Source organism: Strix aluco, chromosome 3, assembly GCF_031877795.1.
Source record: "Strix aluco isolate bStrAlu1 chromosome 3, bStrAlu1.hap1, whole genome shotgun sequence".
Lineage (NCBI taxonomy): Eukaryota > Metazoa > Chordata > Aves > Strigiformes > Strigidae > Strix > Strix aluco.
Genome location: NC_133933.1, coordinates 15,174,088 through 15,193,140, shown reverse-complemented (window position 1 = coordinate 15,193,140; position 19,053 = coordinate 15,174,088). Strand labels below are relative to the sequence as shown.

Sequence of the window (19,053 nt, the reverse complement as noted above, 5' to 3'; positions counted from 1 at the left end):
GGGCTGCTGTCCCCAGCCACATTTGCCCCAGGGCCACTGCAGCGGCAGTGAGGAAGCTCTGACACCCTACTAGTCCACATCACTCCCTGCCACCTCCATGCCCCTGGACTCCCAAACAGCCCCCCAACTCCCACCAGTGCTGGGACAGCCCTGGGGTGTGAGGCCAGCACCCCTCATGCCATGCTGCCGTCTCTCACATTTGTCTCCCCGAGGTGAGGAAACCTCCACCGTGGGACTGGGCTGGCTCCTGGAGTCCTGCATGGCAAGGGGGGCAACACTCGCCACAGGCACCCACAGGCAGGTTTCCAGGGGGACCTGACACCCCAGGGGCCCGCTGCGCTAAGGAAACACCACAGGCTGTGGGGTTTGCACAATTTAATGATGGTTTAGGAGAGATGTGGATAGAGTCACCAGAGATCCACGAGCTCAGGCACCCACCGGCCCCACACGCACATGCTGACGTGAGAGCAGCTGGGGACACGAACCAGAGCCCGGCAGGCTGCCAGCTTGGCAGCACAGTATGTACCCCACCACTGTCTCAACACCAAGGTTTTCTGAGGGCTGCCATAGCAGACACTGTCAATGAGACATGATTATAAACCTACATATGGCACAGCATTGCTCTCCCGCGGGAGCGCTGCATGTGGAGAACAAGAAATGCTGGGAGCAGGGACATGCAAGCAGTCCTGAAGGGCGCTGGTCACAGCAGGACTGGGAAGCCAGGCCACCTGGATGAATCGGCTTTTAAGCCTTTATTAGACTTCTCCAGTGTTTTCTGCGGGCTGTGGCCAGCCACCAGATTTCGGCAGTAGTACAATAGCTGTTGCATGGTAATCATGACTAACTTGGTATGAGACAAGCCACATGGGAGTTACCGGAAACCCAGAGTCCAGTGGGACCAGACCCTGCTGGAAAACACAGCCAGAGCACCTGGGCCTGAAATCCTTCTTGGCTGACATGAAGGGATACAACTAAGACTAGAGACATTCTGCAATATGGTAGGTGTCTTCTGGAAACCCAGCACCATCCTTTGTGAAAGCTCAGGAAAGAGGAAGACCTTTTCTACTGACCTTTTAGCTGAAATAAGCTAGAAAACATTTATTGTTGTGTATTCCTAAAAAAAGAAACAAACAAAAGTCTCACAAGGGCTTGTGAGCATCACCTGCACAGTGCACCCACCGCTGCAATGCTCAGGCCTCAGCCATACATGCATCCTCTATTCCACCTTGTAGCTAATATTTTGGGCAAGACCTTAGGCACTGTGCTCTCTATCCTTTATCACTTACCTCCTGTGCTTTACCTTGGGGAGCACTTTGAAAGCAGGTGGTAAATACACACGATACCTGCTGTTTTCCTCCAAAGGCTGCTGCTTATTTCTGAAAAATTCAGCAAACAAACCAACGATTAAAGCATCCCTGAATCACCATCTTCCCCAAGTCCAGCTAAAAAGGCAGGGTATGAACAGCTGCATCGCCTGTGGTCATGGCTCTACCACCAAGCTGAAGTCCCACTTGCTGAGCAGCAATAATGGCCAGCTGCTGACCTGCCACAACGCAATCCGAGGTGAAAAGGCCTTGGAGTTAGGCAGAGGCTCCTGAGTCACCGCTCCTCCTGGCGGTACCAGCTGCTCCAGGGGGGGCTGCTGCTTTTGCCTGCATCCAGGCAGCTTTCTTGTCCTTATCCCACTACGTTGGAAATCTTGTGTTACTGTGAAGTAAGGGAGTGATTCGGTTTTTTAATTTCCCTTTTGAGGGGTAAAGAAGGATGGGTCTAGCACCCCAGAAAATAAGCATTTCTCATTTCATTATGATGGGGAAAATTTTCTCACTTCATGCTCTGCTCTCATCTGCCCTAGAGCTTGCAAGAGCCCACCGTCTTCTCTGTCACCTCAGGCACATCCTGGACCAGAGCAGATCTTCCCCTTGCTAGGCAAAAAGGTGTAATTTTTAAGCTCACACGAGATAACATGAAAATGCCCATGGAGATGTGGTGAAGTTTACAAGTTGAATAACAACCATTACAGCCTACATTTTACCTTGGAGTGTTACCACAACACTTTACCTGGCCTGCAGTGAAATTTTGACACTTATGTGCTATCATAAGGTTAGAAAACCCAACCGGTCCTCTCTCCATACCCCTCTCCCAGCTTATCACCCAGTGCTTCCTGTCTCATGAACTGATGCATTCACAGTCCTCCTTCTTGAACACCCATGAGGCCCAAATCCAGAGACCAGACCCGGCACTCGGGGTCTCACTGGAAGTGAAGCCACCCGCCAGCACTTGCAGTGCAGGGGAACAAAGCCGCAGCCCCGTTTTCACACAGCTCCTGCTGCCTGTCAATTCTCAGCATGCACCAGTGCACCCTGTGTTCGCCACACTCCCTGAAGATGCGGATCCACACCGTGCTTCAGGGTGTTGACAACTTCAGAGGTGCTTGTGTGGCTCTTTGGGATGCGCCCTCTCTCTGATGCTTCAGTGGGGTTTTGCTAAGCACTCCGTCCCTCCTGGATTTGAGTGGCCCTATGTGAAATGGTGCCACTGGTGGATTCGCAGCATGTTGCAACAAATTTCCATCCCATGACAGCACGATCAAAATGTATCACTCCAAGGAGGCCTGGTCACTTCAGTCCTGACTACAAAAAGGTGCCAGGATCATCTGCTGGCACGAAGACCTCTGAAATCTCCGTCATGAGCAAAGATGAGTATATCAAAGCACTAGGATCTTCTGAAGGAGGCAGAAATCCCATTGCATGATTCACTTCGCATTACACACAGGCAGCCAGAAGCTTGTAACCTCCACAATATCTTCTTGTTTGTTTGTTTTGGGTAAGAGGAACCAGTTTATTTTGGTGCCAACCATCTCTCCCTGCCAGAGGCAGCAGAACACAGCCCTGAACACCCTCCACAAGAGCCCGCTGCTGTTACAAGTGCCACTGTGCTCTGCAAAGAGCTCTAGCTTAGGAGGGATGTGCTGGGCTCACACTGAAAATTCAGATACACTTCACAGTGTGGGCAATAAGCCAGGGATTTAGGTTATACTCAAAGTAGATGTTAGCTCTGGAATTCAGGGATCTCAAGGAATTTAACCTCCCCTGCCCCCCAAAACACCTTGCCTTGCCAGCTGTGTGGAAAATCTATACACAAGGAATCTTTCTCCTGGTCTATAAAACCTCACCCACCTTCCCCCTAGCTGGGACTGAGCTGTGGACTGTGTTCAGGGCAGAAAATTGCAATATTCGTCAAATGGAGGAGAATAAGATTGGCTGGACCAAATGGGATAAAAATTATTTGGGTTAAAAGGTTTCAGATTCAGGCCTCAAATGCATCAAGGTGAAAGCTGAGAAGAACCTAAATTCACTGCAGTGTCTCAGAAGAAACTGCGGAGATTGGGTTTCTGCTATTTCAAACACTCAGCACAAAAGTGATGCTAGAAATCCTACAGCCTGCTGGTGAGCACCAAGGGGGTCTCTCTACCTCTTTTAAACAGAATCCAACTGCATCAGACTGGGATGGACACTGATTCAAATCTCATTAGGAAAAGGGATAGCTATAAATAAACAAAACTCCCTTCCTTGCTTGGGTTAATTCACCGCCTGCAGTTCAGCAACCTTTTGCCAGCTGTTGCCTGGGTGTTCAGCCAACCAGCTTGGAAAATGACCTAAGAAAACTGAATTCTTGGTGTTCCTGATTTTAGGCATCCTGCAATGCAAGAGAGCTTGCTCCTTTCTACGTAATAGAGCAGGAACAAAGGAAAGGAGTCACCTAGTTGGAGCTGAGCTAAGGCACTAATGATGCAGTAGGTGAGGAAAGAAGAAACACAGCGGGAGGAGGACAACTTCCCAGCCACGATGTCCCAGAAGATCATCGTACTCTTCACTTAATTCCCTTAAAAAACCCGATGTTATCTCTATAGAAAAGGAGGAGCTAATACAGTATTACAGTATCCCTGTTGGGGTTTCATTTTAAGGTTATTTTGTTGTTCTCCCAGAGAGATTTGTTTCAGATATCAAAGTCACACGAGCTGTTTCTAAAGTGAATTTTGGTGAATGCTGGCAGAGTTACCTGAGCAACTCTGGCTCATTGCAGCTCTGTGTGGATGCCCGTTTTGTTGTTTTCCCCCGTAATTTCCCAGAAAATAAGAAGCCTGTCTCTATCACTTTTTGGCATGATACTGAGATAAGCCACTGAACTGTGCTGACCGGATGGGTGCAGTCTCTCCCTGTGGAAAGCAGAGGCATTCCTGTTGTCATCACAGCTTGATAAAGATCGATGATGGCTGGCTCGTCTTCTGCCCAGTGTCGTTGAGGGGGAAAACACTAGAGATGGCTACATCCACAATTCCTTGGCAGAGCTCTGCATACAGCTTCCTAAGAGACGAGAGAGAGAGAGAATCAGATGCCCAGCCAGGCATGACAAACCAGCAGGTCCCTGACCAATTTTTACATAGAGATGCATTTTCCCAGCAGGATCTACAACATCCTGCTCCTGTTACAGGTAGCTCCAGGATGGCAAACAGGAGGGTGACATCTCTTCCATCTCCTCCCCACCTACCCCAGCAACCATCTTCTTTTTCAATGGTGCTGCCATTCCCAATATTGCTCTCTGCCAGACAGGACCACAAAACATATTATCTGAGTTTAATGACAGAACAGGCTCCTGAGCAGAGTCTCCACGCCCTCAGGCCCCAGCTGAGTCATCGCAAGATGCATGGTGGGCAGACAACAGCTGAACAGCTGAGCACCCCCTGTACCGGCCTTCCAGCTCAGGGAGTGGTGATTATCACACCAGGTTCTGTTCATGTGGGGATGTGTCCCGGACGGACTACTCTGATGCATTCATTATTTGATGAAATGCTGCACTGGAGTGCAGCTGTGCACAGCAGCTTCTGACCAGGCACAGAGACCACAGCACCCTACGGAAGTGTGGGATGTTTTTCACCACAGCACAGCTCATGCAGAGCAGGATTAGGGAGAAGAGAGTCAAGGTGTTTGAGAAATGAGTTAACAATAGCTTCACTTTCTGCTAAATGAAATACATGTGTAATCTCCCTGAACATGCTGGCACCCGGAATGTTTTTAGTACCAAAGCTGTCTTTACTAGGATTAACAATGTCTTTCACCCTGTGCCTTTGGGGCTACATGATAGTAAGATGCTTTTTCAGCTCCTGGGAATGTTACTGCTTTCAGCAGCCGATTTGTCTCTTAAATGGGAACTGTGTGATACAGGTGCTATGAATTAGAAGTGCCCACAGAGACACAAAGCAAACAAGGCATTGCTGCAACCCAAATACACCCAGCAACAGCCAAATTCTACCCATGCAGCAACACAAGGAGGTGCAAGGCAGCATTGCATTACAGTGCACATAGTGAACAGGGCATCCTGGACACAGAAAGCTCCCTGCTGAACAGGCTGTCTGACCTGTATTTTTTGTCTACTGTTACTGATGATCTAATCTAATTTAATCTGCATCAAATCTAATCTAATCTAATCTAATTCTAATGTAGTGATGTACAGCCTGTTCTGTTTTGCTGGGCTTGTATACAATACAGATGCCCATTTAGCAAAGATTTCCAGTCTCCCACAGTTGTCTCAATCCCATAATACAGCACCTCCCACTGTGCCTACACAGAGATGCTCATGGCCACAGCTGTTTGGCTGTCTCAGCCTCCCTGTGGCTGGTGGAGGCTTTCATCCAATGTCTGCAGCATCCACAGTGGGCTCTGGGGTCCTGCTGCCTGCAAATTCAGTCACTCACTTCTAGCTGCTGCCCTTAACACTATTCATTTATCATGTGTTCAGGTAAAGACCAGCCACCAGTGGCTCCACAAGAGAGACTGAGAAACAACCTGACCCCCAAAGTGTTAATTCTGCAATGCAACTTCAACCCAACAGTGTCAATAAAAATGACCCAAGTTATATTGAACTCATTTGTCCAAAACCTGAGGTTAGTGCCCCATCACACATGGGAAAGAAGCTGGAGGATACCAAACACAGAGAAAGAACAACGTATTTAAATCAGCTGGCACTTAGAGCAGTGAGTTAGCCTGGAAAACTTCCCTGCTATTCACTTTCTTCCACCTTTTTCACTTGGAGCTGGGACACAGCCATTCTCTGGGTGAAGCATGTGAATGGTGGCATCGCAAGGGTATTACAGAAACTAATTACTCACTGGGCACACGCTGGGGCCCCGTTGACTTCTATCAGCCAGACCTTCAGCTCCTCATCCACCATAAAGTCAAAGCCAAAGAGCTGGAAGCTCTGGTAGTGAAGATGCTTCGTGCTGATTGCAGGCTCTATACACATAAGGCAGCTTCTGCGAAGGGAAAACCAGAGACCCAATATTAAAAGCCCTGTGGACATACCTGTTGCACTGCAGCTTCTGAGGGCATGTGCATAGCACAGTTAACGGGAGTGGTGCCCTGTTACCCTGGGACTGCCCCAAATTACAAGCTATATCCAACACACGTCATGGTAATCAGGTCACTCCAAGTGAGATTGTGCAACCATCAAAACGCGTGTGGGGACACCCCTGAGTGAACTCCTGAAGAGCAGCATCCACCCTCACTACTGGATTGGGCAAGTTGAAAACATGATGTGCAATTAGAGCCTGGAGCAGAAGGCAGAGCCACAAAGGGCTGCACCAGGTCCCCAAGGAACTGCCACTGAGAGCTCATCTGCCTTCGAGTCCCTCAAAGATTGCATCATGTCTTTTTGGCGTAACAGCAGTGGAGTACTTGCAAAGATCACTTTATCAAGACCTGGATTCTCTGAGGCAACATGATCTCTTAAGATTTCTCTCCAGGCATTTTCCGTGCCCAGGAGGTAGCCGGTTCTGTGTGGACTGGGTAAGACGATGTATGCCAACGAGATGTGCTGCTGCGTGCTGATGGTGGAGGAAGCAGTGAGATCCTGCAGACTTGATTCTGGATTCATTTCCCCTCTTACACCTTGTCTTTTTTAACCTCAACCTCACCCAGCCCTGTCTTTCAACCTACCCTCTCTGCTTACCAAGTGATCTCACTCCATCCTTCTCCAGCCACACCTGCCAAACTGCAGACACACTGTCACATACCTTTGAGAGAACAGCACCCATGGAGGTCTCTTATCATTGAGCAATGACATTGGGGTGTTTATGGCTTTATCTTAAATTTATGCAACTGAAACCCTTCCCTTGTTGATCTGTCTGCTTCCCCAGCCGTGTCTGTACACATTCCCTGTCACTGAAGGTTTATGCTCCCCTAGGCAACAGGCAGCTACCTTATTATGTGTTTGATTTGCAGTAAGATGCTATTCTCAAGCGTTGTATTCAGGGCATCCATCAGATACTGGTTGAACTCCTCGAAGAACATTTCATTCCCTTCCTCATACCGCCCATAGTTTTTGGAATATTCCTTCTGAATGCAGTGATTGGTCAAGTGGCAGGTTTTGTCCTGGAAATTAGCACTGTTATATGGTTCGGAAGAGGTCCGCAGGACACCCTCTCTGTAGAGGTAGATATTATATTGATGATCCACGAGAACCCAGCTCCTGGGGGGCGAAAGAACAAACTCTAGTCTCACTGGCTTAGAAAGAAACAGCACAAAAATGAAACCAGTATTATTACAAAAGCAGAAAAGGTTACCTGATGTCAAACTTGCGATGTCCTGGCTCTAAAAGCAGAGGCTTCTCCAGATATTTCTGAATCACATGTACTTGTCCCTGCTCATCGATGAAGTCCAGGAGTTCTGCAGCCTCTGAAGAAATCAGGATGCCTTCCCCTGGCACAGAAAGACAGACAGAATTAGGTAGATGATCCTCCCACCTTTGCTGGAGCTCTTTCATGGCCCAAGTGGACCATGACTCATTTGCTCAAAAAGCCATTGACATGCATGAACCCATGACTCCAGGGCTGGTTGGTACCCAAGCGATGTCATGTTTGCTCAGTGTCAGACATCGAATCTGCAGAGGGATCTCCCTGTTGCCATGCCACTGGGCATCTGCTCCCTCGTAACTGGAGCGAATGCAAATGGGAACCAAGGGTACCTGAAATGGCATGGCCTGCTTGTCTGCAGAGGGGCAGCTATTCAGGTGTGAGTCAATGCACAGCAGACAGGGACCTTGGCAAGCAGTGAGGCAGCTGCTTGGTTTGGGGAATCTTGTTTCCTTTTCCAGTGTTTTTTCCCAGCTGGGCTCAGGGGGTTGGGCACGTTCAGCACTTGTTGAATTTTGTTTGGATTTTCCCTGCTTTTCAGCAGTTTGGAGAACAGGGATTCTTGCAGTTTGTGAGATTTTTCTTTTTTTTTTTTTTTTCTTTCTTTTTTTTTCTTTTTTTTTTTTAATTTGGGGAGGGAGGTATGTGGGTTTTTATCCTAGACTCAGACTTTCTCCCCCTGCCTGGCTGCTTTGGCTGCCAGAGGCAGTCATACGTGCACACTTGCACAGAGTTTCCCTACTCGCAGAGTTCATTTAAGTTACTATTAAAATCATTGCTGCATTAGGAAAAGAATTATTTCAAAGTGTTCAGCCATGTAGTCAGTGTTTTCCTCTGCTGTGGAAGCTCTGCATTAAAGAAGTTAGATGTGCTGTTTAAATACTGCCACATTTTGACTGAAGCTGTCACTGTTCATTTCTTGCAAGAGTCCAAATCTGAAACCACTGTTGCAGAGCAATGAAAAGAGAACATATCCCTTCTGGGATTTGATAAAGGGATGGCATGGTGCCACACAAGGGATAAACCACCTCAGGTAAAATTATATAACGCTTCTCTGGCACTATGTCCAGTCTTCAAGCATTTAGTTAACCTTTTGGTCTAAAGCTGATGACTTAGTCTTAATTTTGTGCTGAGTGTTTTGGAGGAAATACTGAGTGAAAAGAAAGAAACACTCTTCAAGTGGGCATTAGGGGGAGAACACAGGTTTGGAGCACAGACAGGGTTCGACAGGATCATCCCAGGGAAAATGTTCCTAGCTGTGACTTCTGAAGGTCTCTGTCAACACAGCCCTGCAGGTACTTTCACTGCTCCATGCTTTGCATACCCATGAGTCACAGCTTCCCAGCCCTACTGACCCCCTACCTATCCTAGTGTCCTCTACTGAAAGGAAGTCCTTTCATCAAAGAATCTCTCAGTCATGTTTTATGTGGAGGGTAAGATTTTTAGTCCCCTGATCATAGCAGAGCCAGGCAGAAACTTGCATTGGTACAACTGCAGACTGCACCAGGGGAAGGAGTGAAACAACACCTCTGTAAGCCAGCAAAGCCCCTGCAGTGGGAAGATCAGCAGGCACCCGTTCTGCACTGGACAGATGGTGAATCAAGGGGCAAGGTTAGCTTATCTGTGCACCTCGTCAACAACCCAGTGAGGGAGCAAAGCAGCTTATGTGGGGCAGCCGTCCATTCTCTCAAAGAAAACATCAAAACCTCTAGACACAGTTGAAATATCTCTCAACTTCTAAGTCAGGACATCCTAAACCTTTCATTTTCTTTTTACTGATGGGACTGCCAAGCTTCCACTAGACCTGTTCTGAGTCAGGGGCAGTGCCTGAGCTGGATCTGCCTTGGCAATTAGTGTCGACAAGCTTTCTACTTCATCAGAAGTAATCCCCAGACATGTAACTTCCCTCTACAAGATTAACATGGGGCTCTGATTTCCGCTTTAATTCCCAGCTTGAGTTCTGCAGGACACTGATGAATATGGAAGGTTACTCTGCTTTAATGCAGAAATGATGAGATATCACTTGAATAAAAGTACGTGGAGAGTTTAAAGCTCTCCATCCTGCAGCGAGCCACAGCATGGCCTTTTCAATTGCCCAGATTGAGACTTGCCAGTTATACCACACAGAAACACATTCTCTCACTGGCATAACAAAAGGACTCATGTCCCCTTCCTCCCTGATGAAAATAAGCTTACTCTTCTGATGCTTCTTGTTAACACAGCCAAGACAGCAGAGCATTTTAGGAAGTCAGCACAAAGGACAGTTTTATCACGCAGCCTCTCTGCAGCCACCTCTGGCTTTCACATTCTCTGGTGATTTTTGTAAGACTGCATCAAAAGTGACTCTGAAAATATGAACAATATATGTGGGCTTTTTCCCTTTGAAAAGACCAGGTCCTTCCTCAGGCTGGGCTCTGCTGCCTGGGGTCTGCACACACGGCAAGGCAAGTTTTCAAAATGCCATTCTGACAATGTGCCCGTGATACTGCTGCAATTGACAGACAGCACAGAGTTACCAAAGCATTACATCTATAGCTGTGTCCAGCTATCTCAATCTAATAGATCATTATTTCTGTAGAGCAAGCAATGCAATGACCCTGGAACAAGGAAGGACACACTATCACTCGGGTATCTATTGCCTTATTCAAATTAAAGGGACATACAGACATTGCATTGCTTGTCTTTGCTCTGGTACCTTCCCCTGAGCCTTGCGTGCAATTTCAATGCACTCAGCCAGTCTCTCAGTGTGACCACGGGTAGGCCATCAGCACCAGGCATCTGGGTTCGGTTGAAAGACAAGCAGCAGTATGTCTGCCCAGGTGAAACCAGGCTTAGCTGCACCATGGACAGCTGGGCTCCTTGCTCTTGAAGGCTGCTGTCCTGCCTGCTGCCTTCCTCCCCATATCCTGTTCTGCTCCGTTATCTACTGCTCTCCACATTCCCCTTGCCTGCTGGTCCCTGCTGCGTTCTCTCTGCAGCAAACTGTTCCACATTTTGAGGCACATGTGTAGAAAAGTGGAGGTCCTTTTGCTGCCATCCATGTCCTAGGTAGTATGTGCATGTTACAATGCTTGTCAGGAGCCCTGTGCCACCAAGCAGACAAAGGAAGAGCCCTATGCTGGCTTGACTGCCAGTTGGTAGGTGAAGGCTCTTATAGGCTAGGTATCAGCTGGGCTCAGCCAAACCCCAGGACTCTACCAATCAAGTAAAGAGTAAGAAATAACGAGAAGGTGGCTCGTTTTGCTGGAGAATGAACCTTTGGCACCGGCTGAGGACTTGGCGATCCACACGTTGCCTTCTTTGTCTTCCCGCCGCCTGTTGTAAGCTGCCAAGAAGACTTCCCGCTCATCTGTCCTTGTGTTGTTTATGAGATGGCGAATTCCATTCTGTGCTGGAGCCACCGGGGTCTTCAAGTTTGTTGGGTAAATCACATACGACTCAGGGAACCACGTGCAGGACTCTGATAGTTCAGGGCTTGTCTTGATAAGCCTGGGTGAAGAGAGACAGGCTGTTAATCTCTAGAGTGTTCCCACCTGTGTGGACATCATTTAATAAGTAAAAATAATCACTAACTGGGCTCTTTCACTCGGTGATGAATAGCAGCTTGCAGACAGTCTGTGCTAAATTATATTTTCCTTAGACACTTGAAATTAAGGTTTCCTTAAAGATATCATGGCAACTCCAACCTGCAGCCAAGCACTGCTCTTTGAATCAGACCTGCATGCTTTCATTAAATGTTTTGTACACACTATGGATATCATGAAACAATCAGCAGAGAAGTTTCCATGTAACTAGAACATTCCCTGCATCAGCTCTGCACAAGGGAACTAAGGAGGTGTTGTTTGCTCACACGGAATGGGGCAGGAAGGATGCTGTGATCACAACACGCAAAAGGGAAGGCAGAGCAGTAATGTTCTCTGTGCTGGTGCTTAGCTCTTAATCCCATCCCCACTGAGATCTGATCAGGTGTCCCAGTTGTGGATGAAGACCACTGAAAGCAAGGACACAGCTACACGTTTCATGTCCCAAGGTATCTGGGACCCTCCTTGCATTGTTACAGAAATCCTTTAACAGCATCATGCAGTCTCTGATCTCTCCTACCAGTAATGTCTAGAGATGCCAACAAACTCCTGTTAGCAGAGCCCAGGCCTGTTTTCTTTCAGAGTCAAGGGAGCTGCCTGCCTCGTTGAATGCTCACCGTGTGCTCTGCTTAAGGCCAAAAGCAGAGCTCATGACTTAGTGACTCTCTCTGTGCATTTGTGCCTCTCTGTTGAAACGGCAGTCAGTCTGTGACACCCTGGGAGCCCTGAGGAATGTCATCTGTGGTCCCTTGGGTTCGTAATAGCTTGATGCATGGTTGACCCCACAGTTAGAAAGGTCAGCCAAGCTTCAGGAGAGAAAAACAGGTGCACAGGCACTTTCAGCACTGCCTCTAGACCATGGGCTGCAGAGAAATCCAGCTGGGGAGCACCTTGAGCACTTGTTTGAAAAATACCCTGCCAGGTCCTGACAAACACCATCACCACTGTAAAGAAAGCAATTGGGAACAGGTTCTTCGCAGGCGAAGGAGAGGGCTTTGATCAGCACATGCAGTCTGCAGGACTGCATCAGCAAGAGGCAGCACAGACACTAACATGGAATCAAACGCTTGAAGGAGACCAAGAGCTCTGACACAAAGATGCCCTAATGGCCAGAGAGTTTGCACAGGCATGAAGGTTATCTACAATGAAAGCTCATCCACATTTCCCCAGGAAGCCCTGGCACAACTAGTCATGCAGAAATAACTTCCAGAGCTTTTCCTGAAGATGTCTCCAAGCATTTGTTTGACAAACAAATCTGATTAGCTAAAGGCATATTAGTGTCTCATCTCCGCATGAAACAGAGAATAAAAGGAGTAGGTTTTAATTAAATGTCTACAAGGAAAAAGAGCAGATATGTTTGGGTTTTTTTTTAATTTTGATTGGGTTCTAATCTGATTCAATACACTCTATGGTTTCAAGCAGATGTAATTCAGTGAAAATGGTATTTCCCCTGAAGTTACAAAGAGGCCTTTGTACACAGAGATAGCTCTAGAGACCAGCACATGCTAAGACACTCCCAGGGCAGCTGTTCTGTGAAATACCCTCCAAACAGGTTCAACACTTGACAATGGTTAGAAGAAAAGTTTCTGCCAATCCCATGTAACATTTCCGTGAATTTCTTACTTCACCAGAGATGCTTTGCGGCACAGCTTGTCTGCTCCCCTGTAGTAATTCACCAGCTGCACAAGTCCGGGTTCATGGCCTAAAAAGGGAAACAAAGAGGTCAAACTTCTCAATTAACGAAGGAAAAACATCTGCCTGGTGCAAAGGACCTGTGCAGTAGGGAAGAGAAAGGAGGTTGTTTCCTTGTCCTGCATCACAGAAACAGGCTCTAAGCTGGTGATGGGTCCTATGGTTTCTTTCTTTTAGTTATGAAAAACCATGCATTTACTCAAGTCTGTTTTGAATGCGACACTTCCATTTTCCAAAGGAAAACAATAATTTCCTAATTCACACTGGGAACTGGCAGCACCACACACAAATGTTCTCCATTTGCTGGTGGCAGTTTTTAAAAGCCAAGATTTCAGTTACTCTTAAATGCAGTAGGAGGATGCAGGGAGACACGCCACGATACAAATCACAGCCACGATCGTGGTCACGCCACGATCACAGCTTAGGGAAGGGCCTTGTTCCTTTGTCACGTACAGCAGGATTCCCTGTTGGACCTGGTATCACAAAACGCTGTGAAACTTTAAAAGATTTGGAGTCTTGCTTCCCTCTGGCAGTTTGCAGCAAGTCCCCTTGGATATCTGGGGTGGGAAGGGACCTCTGGGGGTCTCTGCTCCAACCTCTTGTTCGGTCAAAGTCCGAGTAGCTCTAAGGATGAAGATCCTACTGCTTCTACAGGTCCTTGTCCCCGTAGTTGACTGCCATCTTGTGTCCCCCTGACTATCCTGATGGCCCCTGCTGGAGTCACTCGAGGGTATCTGTGCTTTTCTTGTAAAGTCCCAAACTGGTCCCAGTAACCAGCTGTGGCCTCACAAGCGCCAGAGTGCCAAATAGATGGGTACCTCCTTACCAATGCTGGGCTTCACACCACAGCCTGCCTGCCTTCACCTTCTCACACTACACAAACGCTTGTGCTCAGCTAGAAGCTCTCTGAGGGGACAGGATGGCAGCAGTTGTCTGAAGCATATTGCAGATCTGGGGAACACCACACAGCCTCTCCCACACAACCCATGCAGCCAAACATGGATGTGCAAGAGGCAAGCAATGCCTGGGGCAATACCTGGGTCATGGGTGACAACAACTGACAAAAGTATGGAAAACATGATGAAAAACTCTTCCGGTTTGAAATGACCTAGGACCAGGGGGATTCCCCAAGGGTGGCAGTTACTTCCATTTTCACCTTCTCTTTTTAAAAAAAATGCCTGTGGGAGTGATTTAGACCCTTGAAAAAGGATTCAGAGTTTTAGTTATCCTCCTCAGTGATTGCCTGGGAAAAAAGACCTGGAGCAAACATTACCTTAAAAACCAGGCACCTGCAAGATCACAGAGAGTGAATATCTGTTTCAACCCCAAAGTCATGGCCCTGAACTGGGTCACTATTTTATTCACAAATCTTTAAATATAAGATAGCTGAAAACCATCCTCCAGAAAAGATCTGTAACTTCAGGCACTTCAATATGCAGCCAGCACTGCCAGGCACTAATTTACTGAAAGAAATTAGTAAAAACCATCAAATTTCCTTCTGTTTCCAGTTTATTGTCTTTGCTTGGTTCCTGGAGGAACTGAGGTCCAGAAGGAGACACCACCACTCTGGGTGGGCTCTGCCCCACAGTGGTCAGTCCACCCTGTCACCAGTGATGGAGGAATGGGGCTGGTGAAAGGAGGAGGACAGCTGAAACCTGCTTTGAAACCACTGCTGTTGGATAGCTCTGACCTGCTGGGAGGCACATCCCCATTGGTTTCCTGAGCTTCTCCATGGAGCAGTGGGCTGTGATGTGGACTCTGGTGGTCAGCAAGGAGGGACCACGAGGCAGGAAGGGGACTCTCAGGCATGTTGTGAGGTCTGCACCATTAATTCAGCAGGGTTAAAAAGCTGCTAAGGCATTGACCAAACTGGCGATCCCTCTGTGGCTGGCAGGGCACAGTCCAGCATCCTCTACTCCATGAGGCCTCTGCAGCCTCTTCGTCCTTTCCCTCCCCCTTAGCACAAACTGCTTTTCCACTAGATACAGACTTAGATGCAGACACTCACAGCTTTAGGGCACAATCCCCCAAGAATTAGGGTATCAGCAGGAGCAACAGAATTTTCTGCAGCTGGACAGAAGCAGCAGCGGGTGCTGAGAGACCCCATGTCTACCCCTCTCCCACATCAAATGATCTAGCTTAGTCTGAGTAATGCAAATCCCTACAGTTCCCTGATTTAATCCCTGCTTCCACTGAGCAGAGCCTTTAGGAAAACCAAATCAAGCCAGCTTTGATGCAACAGTTGCTCAGGAGGACAGCTTTAGGAAGATGTACCAGAGAAGATACAGCTTTTCGGAAGATGTACCAAAATAACCATGTTATTTTTGGTCTGAATCCACTGATTTCAGGCAACCAGCTCCTGCTATGGGAAGATGGGTTAAAGAAGCCAGTGCCGAAGCATGGTCCCTCTCCACAGGTCATAGATGCATCTTGGCCGTGAGAAATGGTTTGAAGTTTTGGGCATCTCATGGCAACACATGCTGAAGGGCTCGCTGAAGCCCTTCCATCACCCCAGGGTTCTTTTTGAGGATGGAAGGGGTTAGTAAGAGATGGCCACGAGCCGGACGTGCTGTGCAGGCCCACTCACACCAAAGAAGTGTACTCATTCTGCAGTGAAGCCCGATGCCCACAGGCCCTGCCTGCTGGCCACGTTAAACCACAGGTCTGCTTGCTGTGCCTGGCTACAGCCTGTGTGAGCATCCTCACTGCTTAAGCCTCTCCTGCTGTTTCCCTGCCTGCTGCAGAAACCCGGACGCTGGGAGGTGACCAGATGGCATTGCCATGTGACGGGGACTTTCCACTCACAAACGCATGTGGAGACAAGGGAAGAGCTGCTGGAGCTGGTGACTTGCAAATTTGAAAGAGCAGCCAGCGCTGGGTCTCAACTGCAAGAAAGAGGCTGCAAAAGCTGTCCTGCCCCAGAGCTGCTGGGGCGAGGGCGCTCCTCCTGCTCTGACGTTTCTGCAGCCAGCAGCACTGCTGCAAAATTGCCCCAGGAAGGAAGAAACCAGGGCCAAGGACAGGGAGGGAGGCCAGAAGGGTCCTGCCAGCGTCGGATGCAGACACAGGGGACCGCAGGAGGGACACACACCTGCTCTGCTGTGGTTTGCAGCATCCTCATCCCAAACCTGCTCTGACAGTCCTGGTGACAGGAGCCAGCACAGCAGCTGGCACTGTGCGTGGCAACCTGCCAGCCTCGTGGCTCGGGCCAGCTCGCCCCCAGCCACGGGCAATGACGGTGCAGCTCTGCTCCCTGCTGCGCCCTACAACACTGCCAGTGCCGGGCTTGGCTCTCCCGGCTCCTGGGCAGCGCATGGCACTCTCCTTCCCTGCTCCTGGGCTCTTCCCCATACGGCGGGGCGGAGGACCAGGGTAACCCTGCTGACAGACCCACCTGCCACAGGACAGGCAGTGCGCATGGCAGGCAGGGGACAAGCCCGTACAGGGAAGCTGGGGCTCCATGTGTTGGCAGTGTGACAGAGGGGGTCAGACAGCAGGGGAGAAGGTGGAGGTGTGGCATGGCGTGGCCTGGCCCCACACACACAGAAAGCGTCTGGAATAACCCCCACCCTGCTTCAAGAACGGACTAGACGTGCTGTCACCCCCACCAAGCCCCCGCAGAGGCTCATCTCCACCAGCCTCGGCTCCGGGGTGAGGGTTTGAGCGTGCCTGGCTCAGACCTGTTCTCCCACCTGTCCTAAACCACAGAAACACCCCCATAACATGTAAGCTCAGCACCACAACGTCCCAGCCCTACACCAGGCAGGGGGATGCCACCGGCACTGCCGTGTTCCCCACCAACCCACGCGGAGTGACCGAAGCCTCCTGCAATGGTGAGAACGGCCCCAAGCGCGCTGCTGCGGGACATGGCAGGCAAGCCGGGAGGTGGAGGCTCCACTGGGACACTGGGGGTCTGCGAGATGTGAGGGGGGGGGAATCCTCGGGTGCCCTCTGCCCCACCCCACTGCTGCGCCACAGCACGGCCCCCAAGCCGGGCTGGGTGTTTTGGGGGGCACCACCCTCCGGGAGCTTGGGAGGGGGATCCTCTGAGCCCCGGCCGGTGGCAGCTCTTCCCGGCGGGGACAGCCGGTGCCCGGGCCGGGCCGGTTTCCGCAGAGAGCCCTGCGGGGGGCCGGGAAGCGGCTGCACGGAGACCCCGGCCCCCGCCCTTTGTTCTGGGCGCCGCAGCCGGGGCGGCCGCCAGGTCCCTGTGGGAGGGAGCCCAGCACACGGCCAGCCGCCGCTGCCCGCGGGGGGCATCTCCTGCCAAACTGCGGGGGACTCGGCCGGGGCACGCCCTGCCCCGTAGCCCCGCTGTCCGCAGGGGTGACGGGAGCCTGCGACGAGCCGTGGGGGACCGCACCCTGCGGCAGGGGACCCCGGTAGGCTCGGCGGGGCGGGAAGGGCACAACCGCAGCCCGGGGTGCGAGGGGGTGAGGCGGGGGGGGTGTGTGTCCAGCCCTGCTGCCAGCGCGGGGCGGCCGGGGGGGCACACAGACACATGACCCTTACCCAGCCTGCCGAAGGGGAGCCGGTTCCTCTCGCCCAGCATCAGGTTGAAGCGGGGGTTGTCCCTCCGGAGGCGCCGCCACTGCCCGCTGGCCAGCAGCAGCCGGCTCACCTCGGCGTACACGCTGCTGCCCTCGTCCCGCACCACGAAGGTGTACATGGCGGCGGGAAGCGGGGAGCGGGGAGCGGGGGGCACCCCGCCCTACCCCCAGCGGCCCGAGGGGCCCCCCAGGCCCATGGGGCCCCGCCGCAACCCAGGCAGGGCCCTGCGCGGCCGCTGCCGCCCGCCCCGGCTCCGCATGGCCGGGACCGCCGCCCCCGCGAGCCTGCCCGGGGCGGGGTGGGGGGGGGAGGGCCGGGCGGGGCGGCGGGGCGCTGACCCGGAAGCAGAACCGCCTTCCCCCACCCCGGCAGTGATGTGGGGGGCGGGGCTGGGGCGGGCTCCCGGTCTGCGACGGCGGCGGGCTCTGGAGCCCGGGTTCCCCTCGCTGCTCCCCGGCGTGCCGCCGCCCGGGGCCGCCGTTGCCGCCCCGCTGTGGTCGTGCGGGCGCGGTTGGCCGCGGGGGCCCGCACAGGCTCGGTTCGGGCAGCGCCGCCGCCCGCCCGCTCCCCTCGCGGAATGTGGGCCCCCGCCGCGGGGCTGGAGCCGCCGTGCCTGCCCCGCAGTGGCCCCGGGGTGTTTGTGCCCGGCGTGCCATAAACCGAGCTGACACGCTCAGGAGAGAGATTGTATTTTATTCAGGCCTGGGTGCTCGGTGGACTTTTCCGCAGATCACGCCCACCTACAGCAGGTTTTCATGCTCCTTTTGTACACAAAAATCAGAGGTTAGTACTTTTCCAAACACGCCTGTTAGATACTGATTGGTTCGTGATTAGCATACAATTATAATACAGTTTACCTAATACTTCCACTACTATGCATGCTCAAGGGAAGGGACTTAACCTGGGCAGGGGTCTTTTTGACCTGTGGGTGTGTTTTTTAGTATTATAATGAAGGTAGTTCACTTTCAGGGCAAAAGTTAGTTTCATTGCCAAGTTAAGTAATCCCAGACATTCACTTTCATGGTCCAGGATGTTCTGCTTATTGTCTAGGGTTTGGCAATCACAGAATCATCTAGGTTGGAAAAGACCTTGAAGATCATCCAGTCCAACCATTAACCTCACACTGACCGTTCCGAACTCCACCATATCCCTCAGCACTATGCCAACCCGACTCTTAAACACCTCCAGGGATGGGGACTCCACCACCTCCCTGGGCAGCCCATTCCAACGCCTAACAACCCGTTCTGTAAAGAAATACTTCCTAATATTCAGTCTAAAAATCAAAGCTTGTTCTTAAAAAACTTATCAATAATCAAGGTTAGCTCAACCACCATTCAAAGTCTCGTTTGACCAGGTTTCAAAACCTTGTAATTGTCCCTATATGTGCGGTAACGATGGCTACCAGCACAGTTATTAACCGTGGCGATCAGCAAACGCGAAGTATGCTGTATGACTGTGGGCCCACAGCCTGGCAGGGCTGGTGGCACTCTGGTCTTGGGTCTCACCACTGGAGACACAGCCCCAGGCCAGTGCCTGGTC

General features: G+C 50.8%; 1 protein-coding gene across 2 annotated transcripts; it reads right to left on the bottom strand.

Annotated features, from left to right (window-relative positions):
• Positions 1-360: 360 nt before the first annotated feature.
• TTL (tubulin tyrosine ligase) lies at positions 361-17,815 on the bottom strand. 2 transcript variants are annotated; one of them, XR_012622376.1, is made up of 8 exons: positions 17,476-17,815; positions 12,895-12,973; positions 10,947-11,179; positions 7,622-7,757; positions 7,258-7,527; positions 6,170-6,313; positions 4,200-4,367; positions 361-1,376 (listed from the first exon to the last, which is right to left on the bottom strand). XR_012622376.1 is itself a non-coding variant. In XM_074817446.1 (7 exons), the coding sequence occupies exons 1-7, from the start codon at positions 17,630-17,632 to the stop codon at positions 4,250-4,252; spliced, it is 1,137 nt and encodes a 378-aa protein (XP_074673547.1). In that variant the 5' UTR covers positions 17,633-17,815; the 3' UTR covers positions 361-4,249. The 2 variants fall into 2 exon arrangements, 1 of the variants encoding a protein (XP_074673547.1); XM_074817446.1 differs by having other exon boundaries at positions 361-4,367.
• Between the last annotated feature and the right edge of the window lie 1,238 nt (positions 17,816-19,053).

What these genes read in the sequence shown, in the direction of transcription:
- TTL (XM_074817446.1), bottom strand. Translation starts at nt 17,632, where the DNA reads ATGTACACCTTCGTGGTGCGGGACGAGGGCAGCAGCGTGTACGCCGAG. An exon ending in GTCCTCAGCCGGTGCCAAAG is followed by an intron (nt 7,758 to 10,946) that starts GTTCATTCTCCA and finishes TTTCTGTGCCAG; the next exon opens with GGGAAGGCATCCTGATTTCT. An exon ending in GGGGCCCCAGCGTGTGCCCA is followed by an intron (nt 4,368 to 6,169) that starts GTGAGTAATTAG and finishes CTCGTCTCTTAG; the next exon opens with GAAGCTGTATGCAGAGCTCT.